At 39.6% G+C, this 9744-nt stretch overlaps 1 protein-coding gene across 1 annotated transcript; it reads left to right on the top strand.

Moving 5' to 3' along the window:
* The first annotated feature begins 1592 nt into the window (after positions 1–1592).
* Positions 1593–9325, top strand: crybb1l2 (crystallin, beta B1, like 2). The gene is made up of 6 exons (XM_028018135.1): positions 1593–1630; positions 2367–2458; positions 2791–2909; positions 3465–3597; positions 3696–3838; positions 8092–9325. The coding sequence occupies exons 2-6, from the start codon at positions 2369–2371 to the stop codon at positions 8261–8263; spliced, it is 657 nt and encodes a 218-aa protein (XP_027873936.1). The 5' UTR covers positions 1593–1630; positions 2367–2368; the 3' UTR covers positions 8264–9325.
* Positions 9326–9744: the final 419 nt, after the last annotated feature.

Below are 9744 nucleotides of genomic sequence, written 5' to 3' on the forward strand. Positions count from 1 at the left end.
GCTTATTGCTTCTCTCGTTATTGTTTTACCCAACTCGTTTTTATTACAGCTCCGACAGAAACAGGACAGAATATTTTTGTGAGAAACCTCACTGTATAAAACTAGAAAACCTGCCTGCTGTTACACTGAAAATAACAGGAGACCAAAAACATTTAGGTATGACAACAAGCACAGACAAAGATTGCTAAATCTTTGTCAAACTACAATTTTAAACAGATTTTTGGGTATAGTTTATGAAAATATATGATTAGCTAGTAGTTGTGGTTGCTGACTCAAGTTATTGCCAAAACAACTGGGATGTTTTTGTGAAGCAGAGATACAGAAGCTGATCCTAGTTTTTAGGAAGATGATTTTTGCTGAGTGAAGGGGAAAAGGAGGACAATACTGTAAGAAGACTGTAAGAAACTAGAGACGAGGGTGGAGGTTCACCTTCCAGCAGGACAACAACCTCAACCAATACAATAAATACAATGGAGTGATTTGGATTCATCAATTAGAACAATGCATTCAAAATTCAAACCTAAATCCATGTTTTATGACATGCAAGTCTTATTTTATAAAACTGAGGTTGAGCTACATATAAAACGACTACGGGCAAACATGTCTGTATCTACGCATCCAAAGCTGGTTCTGCCATTAGACCTACAGTGGTACTTGCAGCAAAATATGAATAAAGGAAAAGGTGAACGAGTTCTAAAAGTAATTAGAACTTTTCAGATTACCACCTGCAAAGAAAATGAAGAATGTTTCATTTTTCACAGAATTATACGTTGCTTCAAGTTGATCAATTCCCTAAAAATAGGAAAAGATTTTTTAGAAAACACTTAATACGACATAAAAACCTACACATAGAACCTCCTGTACTGTCTTAATTAAAAACTTTGTGAGTCCTTTGTCTCACTTTTGAAAACATATCCTAGCAAAGTTTCACAATGCACTTTTTCTAACTTTCTGTAGCAACTAATGCTGCTGCAGCTACTGGAAGGCTGACATCAAGTAGACATTTGTTTCTAGTTATGTCATATTTTTCCTATTTCTGTCCTTATTAATTACTAAACACACCTTTAGCAGCATTTCTACTTTATAAAAAACACAATACCAAAAGATTCTTGATGCTAATTGGTTGTAGTTTCCACTGCAACAACCAAAGTGTCTCTACTTTGCAAGAAAGTGAAAATGAATAATTTTGACAAAAGAAAAAACAAAAAAAACTTTGCACTTTTGCATTAATGTAATTATAAATAACTTGACATTTGGCATCATTTATTTATTTTCAATATTATTAATAGTTTTACTTAAGTGATTTGGGCCCACTGCTGGTGTTCTCAGCCAGTTTATTTGTAAATTCAACAGCAATGTCTTTAATTGGATAGTTTGTCTCTTGGTCTAACATAAAGCTTCGAGGTCATGTGTCTTCCTTGTAGTTTTCTTTTATATCAACTGGTATCCCGTGTCTCTCTCTGCGTTTGATGATGGGGTATTTCTATTCTGTGGGGGCTGTGAGCTCAGCGAGTTTTTTTCTATCTGCATAATCCCCTCACTCCAGGCGCCAGCATATAAAAGCTACAGTGGGGCCCCTGTACTCCCACACTAACCACCAGCCCACTCCTTTACCCACACACTGCCACAGGTAAGACAGTGATCAACACCCCGCAGAAAAGAAAAGACAGGAGGGAGATAGAGTCCAGATATTTATGCTCATGGGAGTCAGAATTATAAAATAATATTAATTAATGTGGTCTTATAATGGAAAAATCCAGCATTATTAATGAAAAATATCATGGCTTGCTCATAAAGAATATGGCAGGTTTTAAAATCAAATTTTGTGCTGGCACATGGTGAGAAAGCATTTTCAGTAGCCAGTGAACGGATCCATACTGTTAAACTGAATTAATGTGAGTGATTTTCTGCAGCTCACTTTGTCTTTTGTGCTTGTTCATTGTTTGACTGCGGATAAAAGACATTGATTGTTTTGAGCTCCAACAAGTGATGAACAAGTGTGGCAAAGTTTGAACAGACTGATGGATCTTTTTGTACCATCTGTCGAAAAACAGCTCAGACTTTGCTTTGCGTTGCTTTTGTTCTGTTGTGCAAGTTAAAATGTTTGCTAAAGTGGGACTCTGTGGTCTCATCTCAGGTGACCAAGCTTTTATTACTCCGCTCAAAGACAGAGAGAAAAAAGGGATTTAAAAATGTACCAGACAGGGTAACAGCAACAACCCTTAGGAATTACATATAAAAAACACTGAGAAAAAAGGGAAAAAAACTATATTAAAAAAGAAAATTAAGCAAAGCCAGTGGTTGGTAACTTTTAAAATGTTGAAACTATACCTTTATCACAAATCTTTTCTTCTTCTGGTTTTAAGTCATGTCTGCTGGAGGAGAGCAACCCAAGTCCCAACCTGATGGGAAGGCAGCTCAGAGCAAGATGGCTGAGATAGGCATGATGTCCTACAAGGTAGGAAGAGTACACCCACGCATCTACAGCAGATTTTCAAACATTTCCAGCTACTCTGCCTTGCTGTCTTTGTTAAACAGACAGTGTGAAGCGGCTGGCCTAACAGTTTACTCTTTGAGCTCTCACCTGCTGCTCCCTCCTGCTGGTTTTTAAAGCTCCTTGAGTAGGTGGTCGAATGCTACAAATGGCTGAAAAATACTCCAGGAGGCCAGTCAGTGCTTTCCAGAACAACATGGGCTCTTCACAATCACCTCTACCCTACACCCATTATTAGGAAAGTTTTCTCCATCTCAGTTTAACCAGTTCCTTTCTCCTTGCTCTGTGTTCATCAGATGTGCGTATACGACCAGGAGAACTTCCAGGGCCGCTGCATTGAGATCACCGCCGAGTGCGTGAACGTGTGTGAAATGGGAATGGACAGGGTGCGCTCCCTGCGCGTCTGCTGTGGGCCGTAAGTACCGCGACTTCCGCACGCCCACGGGTTTAAGCACGGCACACAGAGACCCCACTTCTCTGAGCATACAGCAGGTGATTTCACTGATGTGCCTCTCCATTATGGGACACTTTGCTCTTTTAGGTAGTCAGGGGAGGCTTTTATCCTCAGCGATTTGCATAGAGTGCAGAAGGAGAGTGAGCTTTAGTTTTCCAGATAGCATCTGACTTTGACCAGAGCTGGGCAGCAGCTTTCCTCTGCTTATACACTAACCAAGAAACTGCAGTTGCCGTGTGAGCAGACAAAAGCACGAAAACAGACAATAACAGAAAAAAGAGCATCATTATACAACTAATTTTTCCACTAAATCCCCAAAGAAGCATCTCAGGCTAGCATATGTCAACAATCAGTTTTGAGAAGGAGTCGACAAGCAGAAGAGCGAGATCAAAGGCTAAGCAACGCTCTCGCGAAGGGTAATCAATGCTGCTCTCTGAGTTTAATAACTGAAAGGCTTCCATAATCAGAGATTCAATGCACATCTTTCGTCTTAGTGCATTTTATTCCATTCCTCAGATTTGTGGGCTTTGAACAGATGAACTTCTGTGGTGAAATGTTCATCCTGGAAAAGGGCGAGTACCCCCGCTGGGATTCATGGAGCAACTGCCAGAAGAACAATTACCTTCTGTCCTTCAGGCCTGTGCGGATGGTGAGCTCTGCTATGCTGTCACTTGTGAATAGAGCTTGCTCTCCTCTAGTTTTCCTCTTCATTTCTTATTTTGGTTTTGCTCATCCAACACGTTGCAGGATCCTGAGAAACACAAGATCTGTTTATACGAGGTCGGAGAATACAAAGGCCGTAAGATGGAGATCATGGATGATGATGTTCCCAGCCTGCCTGCCTACGGTTTCACCGACAGAGTGGGAAGCATCTTGGTCAGCTGTGGGACGTGAGCATCTTAAAGTTATTTTACCTTCGTGGAAATGCTTCCTTTTAGGTTGACCTCATGTTTCCAACCATCAACGGTTCAGATGTAATAAGATCTACCTGCTTGATTTTTGCCTCAGGTTTAACAAACAAGTTTTTTTTTCTGAATTTATTAAAGAGTATTTATACTATTTATGGCATGTTAAAAAAACATCAGATCTCATTGACCACAACACTCTTAGATGTGGATGTAATGACTGTGGGAAGAAGACACAGCAATAACCTTTAGGAGTACAGTGTTTACAAAAAAGTCAGAAGTAGAGCAAAAGCTGTAAAAAGCTCTTTATAAGGAAATTGTATTTTCCACAGAAGCATGACAGCTTTTCCTCCAGGCTGCTACGTCAAAGAGCTCGACATGAACTGGTCACTTAACTCCTTTGCCTTTTTCTACCTTTAGTTTTCATTTATAGCAACTAAAAAAGTGATGTTTGCCACAGAGTGTGATTTTTGGATGTATACTGTAGTCAGACTGGCCACATTTATTTAAGTTGATTCCAGGAAGGCTGGAGACCAAAGTTGTTCTCTTTAAATTCTGTCTTCAACATTTTTCTGACATGCTGGATTTGGAAATGTTGACAGACTTTTGCCTTTTCCAAGGAATACTCAGAGACAAGTAATTAGTACAGCTAACAATGCTAATCTGTATAATTCCTGATTGGGGAATGATCACCAATGTTATACAACGTTGCATTCTGGGTGCTTAGTTGCTGCTCATCAGCTCCACTAAACAATGCTGCACATAGATGACTGTTTCAGATTAAGAGAAATAGTCAAACTTATGGATGTTTTCTGTATAATAATTTTTCTCAGTTTATCTTCTCAGTAGTTTTTCATCACTTTACAGATAAATGTTGACCCAGTGGTGATTCCTGCATGAATAGAGCCCTAGGCAAGCCTCTGTTTTTAAGCCTGCATCCTCAGATGCAAACAAACCCAATTTGTAATCAGTGTAGAATATCTCGGTCCTGATTTATCTTGTTCATATGTAGTGCTTTTCATGGTTCAATGTTAGTAATCCAAAAGGGCCTATAAAGTATGGAAATGTCTCATTTTGTCTTTCATAAACGTTTACATTTATGGTTTGTAAATCTCAAACTAAGAATCTCCGTTCAGTGTAGATTAATCAGATTCAGGACTTACAGATTCACTTATTTAATATTTCAGATTTACAGGCAGAGATAATCAAATTCAATCCATATTACTGGAAAAAATAAAAATAACCCTTTAGCTTTGCAGTAAGTATTAGAGTTCAAATTAGATACCAATTACAGTGCCTTTAGCCTGCTACAATGAACAACCAATTTTCTTCACACTCATGTAACCGCTGGTGTATTACTGGGTAGGGAGTCATATTGCTCATATGAAAACAGACACTGAGTTGGTCAGAGGAGAAAACAGTAATGCTTCTGTGGAGGACTGTCTTTTCTTCACCACCAGAAGCGCCATAGCGAAGAGCCGCTCTGTAGCTAATGAGGCGCACTTGTTGCAAATGCTGGCGATAAAGTTTTGCTGGTTAAATTAAAAATAACAAATCTAAGCCAGGATTCCTCTACATATCTGGTATCTCATCGACAATGCTAGGATCATCTCACATAAATCTTTACTTGATGTTTAAGTGTGGATTTGCCACACTCCTACACAGCAGTTGCAACAACTAGAGGAGCCACCAAAGGACAAGTGAACTGAAAAGTGGCTTGTTAAAGCTTGCAGTCATTTTTGAAGTTCGTCGAAGCTGTTGTTCTGATTTTATAATTACGTAAACGCTGATTCATCCAGGAAACCTCCTACTAGAAGAAGTTAACCCTTTCATGCATAGTGGTCACTACAGTGGACAGCTATCTAAAAGCCATTTTCTTGTTCTTCCTGTGGATTTTTATGTTATAAATGCACACAGACCACTGAAGTGGACACTAATGCATCATAAAATATATCATAAACTACTGGCCATCAGCTGCAAATGCAAGAAATTATTTTTGTTAAATACAATATGGCCGACAGACAAAAAAAGCATGAGAACAGACCCGGTCCCTCCTTCTACTGTAGACGAGTCTTGCAAGTAAAAAAACATATTGTGACATCAGATAACCCCTAAGGAACAATACTACTGATGTATTTTTCGAATAACAACTTTGTATTTGGACAAAATTACAATTGATCACATTAAAAAATAAATAAATAAAAAAATATTTTTACAAAAAAATGTTCCTACCTTTTATTATGCCTTAAGAAAAAACTTTTAAAAAATGGAAAAAGAATTCTGACACAAAGGATCATAATTCATGCATGAAAGGGTTAAAGACCTTTGCAGTATCTTTGCAGTTTGTTTATATATACATCAGTCTCCAAGGGAAGAAAGTTTGAAGTCACATAAGCTATTTAACATATGTTATTTTTAAGTCATTGCTTATTTGAAACAAAGGCAGCCATTAGCATGTGCAAACAGACACTTAGCAGTGCTATCATGTGATTTGTGAAGTACTGGAGGCTGCAGCTTTGACAAAACAAGGAGGCAACTTCTGCTCTCCATCCCCACTCAAGCTTTCAGGTCACATGATGCTAGCTGAATCTTTGATTCGGGGTACACATTGGATAGAAAATTTGAAAATTTAACACAAAAAAATGACGTCTCTTCCACAAAATCTAATTTTGTCAGGAATCACATCATGCTTCTAAAGCATAAAACGTTTACAGGAGATTCGAAAAAGAAGTTAGATTAATTTAATGTGTTCTATGGCAAAATGAAAAGATTAATTTTTCTTTTACGTTTTAAAGCTTGAGTTTCAAACTGCATTCCTCGAGGGCCAGAGTCCTGCAACATTAGATGTCACTCTGCTTCAGCACACCTGGATCCAATCTGAACTCTTTACCAGAGCTCTGCAGAGCTTGACTGCAAGTGAGGCAGTTTCACCATGTAATCCAAGCTTGCAGGACAAGGGACACATCAAAAAGACTGCAGTTTGAAATCACGGTTTTAAAGGAAAGACCATCAACCATTTGAAAAAAGAAAATTAATACATTTCTTGGTTAGAATATTCTAAATTTTTTGGAAAGTGTCTATTGACATACAACTTACTAACTTTTTGGTTGTACTGAAAATGAAAGAAAAAAGAATATTTGTTAAAATCAGCCTTTTCTATATAAAGGTGTTTGTATTGTTGGCCATTGCTATTGAAAGTCCTACAGAACCACATGTTGTCCCAGAGCCACAAGTTACAAAACCTTCTTTTTTATACAGGACTCCCTCTTGAGGGAAAGTTTAATAGATGTTACTTCTACGAATAACATCTACAAACTGAATTTGCTTCTAACTCTGAGGTGTCATGAAAAATGTCTAAATCTGGTATTTATGTCACCAGGACACAATGACGTTGATATCAAGTTCTTCTTTTTGCGTCACTGCATCCTCTATTGTGAATTTGATATTCACAGCATAAGGTGGAAATTGCACAAGTCTCACCTTTGTGGCTTGAGATCTTATTTAACTTATCTAACAAGTACATATAAGCAGTGCTTTGCAGTGTTTGTATGCCCGACTGAGGCTGCAGCCCAACTACCACACAGACGTTTTCAGCATTTGCATCTTCCAGTCGGCAGATCATACATATTTCAGCAGGGCTGTCAAAAAACATTGCACTCTGATTCTCAAACTACTGCGTCAAAACAAGTCAGCGCCTGCGTGCCGCTGCATGTGTCAGACGGTTTTCATATCCGTGACGTCATTCTCATAGAGGCAGAAACAGCTTTCTAATCACCAACTCTCAGAGCTGTCTGAGAGAGAGAGACAGAGAGAGAGAGAGAGCAGGAATAGAGACTTTTTCCATCAGCAGCTTGCTGAGGGTGTCGTGGACGTCAGCAGCTCTGCGTCCCTGGATGTGTTCACAGAGGTGTGGTTGCAAACAAAGCTTCTTCTCTGCTGTGATTACTTTGTTCTCAGTGCTGTGAACCCGTGGAAACAAACAGCTGGGTAACAGACCCGGCTGTGTCTGAAAGCCTGACGGCATAACAAAATAGATCAATGTGTTTTTTATCTGAGAGATTGTTTACCCACTATGATTTCTCTGCATCTGTCTCTGAACAGATTTTATGTACATTTCTCACTTATCTCTCACTCATCTTTCACCCTTCTGTTTGTCTTTACTTGTAAGCAAAATGAATGAATCATTTTCATTGCAACTTTGGAGCTGTTCATGCCATGCTTCCTCTTTCCCTCCCCAGCTGGGTGGGGTACCAGTTCCCCGGGTACCGGGGCTGCCAGTACCTGCTGGAGAAGGGTGACTACAGGCATTTCAATGAATTCGGCGCTCCCTGCCCTCAGATGCAGTCCATCAGACGCATCCGCGACATGCAGTGGCACCCACACGGCTGCTACACCACGTCCTCCAAGTGAAGCTCGGTGAGGGTGAGGAAAAGAAGAAGTGGGGGAGAGGTGGAGGTCTGGAGAGGTGAAGGGGGGAGAGCAATGAAGGACAGGAGGAAAGAAAGGGTGTGCTGATGCTTCCTTCGTTCTCGGTGGTTCAGTGTGCAGAGTAGAGGGAATACGGTAGGGAGTTATTTATAGTTGCAATTTGGAAAACAGTGGAGAGTTACAGGAAGTTGTAGAGGAGATAATTACAAGAACCACTGGGACTATATCTGGTTAGAGAAACTCTTTACTTTTCTCTGCCTCTCTCCCAGTCTCTGTCATGCCCTGCCTTTCCCACATCCCTCTTCCTCCCCCTTCATGTTCCACATTTCACCCACGTCAGCCCTCACCCAACCTATCGCAGCCTGAGTAAGGGAGGGCAGGAGTTTGGATTTGTTTCATGTTTGTGTGACGGACAAAGGAAGATCGAGTAAATAAAGATGGGTAAACTCTGAAAATTCACTGCTCCCATCCTGCTGCTACATCAGCCCTAACTCCAATAAAGTTACTCTCCTCCTAATTCTTTTGATTTGTCTTACTTAGCCAGTGTGCTAGAGATATATTTTAACTCAAGGAGACGATGATGGACACCTAAGAATAAGTCAACCAGCTTGCAATATCCCTCCATCATGCATTTATTTAATTTTTTTCCCCCTGAAAGACAGAGTCTTCTGCTAGAGTTATCAATCTCTTGTTTGCCGCTGAGTTTAAAGTTCTTCTTGTTGTAGTAGTTACATTTTTGGAATGAACAGTGCTGCAGAGATTCTGGTATTTATAATGCATATCCACCTTAAACTGCTCCATAATTTTATCCCAGATCTGCCTGCTGTAATCCTTTGTCTTTTTGATGGTGTGTAAACATCACAAACAGCCCGATTAAATCACAGTTGTGTTTATCGTTTAGTTGACTTCAAAAAGCATTTTAGTATCAAACGCTTAATAAGTTTTGTTAACTGATTTAACTATGATGTTTTGATGACTAAACGTGATCAAGTGGTTTTCTTTCCTCAGCAATAGATTTTCATGAATAAATTTTTCTGCATGTTATTTATGTTTCTGACCACATTTAATCAAGTAATGCTGGTTGCCATATAAAATCACGGCCTTTTGTTGAAAGAAATGACCATTATTATCTCCATAGAGCTTCAAAGCATCTTTTTGTTCATTGCTTAGGTTTGTTCCTCAAGTTTGCTCTCATTATATTTCAGATTAAGAAGTTGCTGAGCAGAGCAGGAAATATTTTGCTTAAAGTCCACAATATGTTCATAGCAACAGGTAAAAGCTGAAGTCATTCGATTTCATTATGAACAATGTATCTCCATCCATCCATTTTCTTTACACCCTTGTCCCTAGTGGGGTCGAGACGGGTGCTAGCGCCTATTTCATGACATTTCGGGCGAGAGGCGAGGTACACCCTGGACAGGTCGCCAGTCTGTCGCAGGGCGACACAGAGACACACAGGACAA

The sequence above is a fragment of the Xiphophorus couchianus genome, chromosome 5, assembly GCF_001444195.1.
Source record: "Xiphophorus couchianus chromosome 5, X_couchianus-1.0, whole genome shotgun sequence".
NCBI lineage: Eukaryota > Metazoa > Chordata > Actinopteri > Cyprinodontiformes > Poeciliidae > Xiphophorus > Xiphophorus couchianus.

What these genes read in the sequence shown, in the direction of transcription:
- crybb1l2 (XM_028018135.1), top strand. Translation starts at nt 2,369, where the DNA reads ATGTCTGCTGGAGGAGAGCAACCCAAGTCCCAACCTGATGGGAAGGCA. An exon ending in CCTTCAGGCCTGTGCGGATG is followed by an intron (nt 3,598 to 3,695) that starts GTGAGCTCTGCT and finishes AACACGTTGCAG; the next exon opens with GATCCTGAGAAACACAAGAT. An exon ending in ATCTTGGTCAGCTGTGGGAC is followed by an intron (nt 3,839 to 8,091) that starts GTGAGCATCTTA and finishes TTCCCTCCCCAG; the next exon opens with CTGGGTGGGGTACCAGTTCC.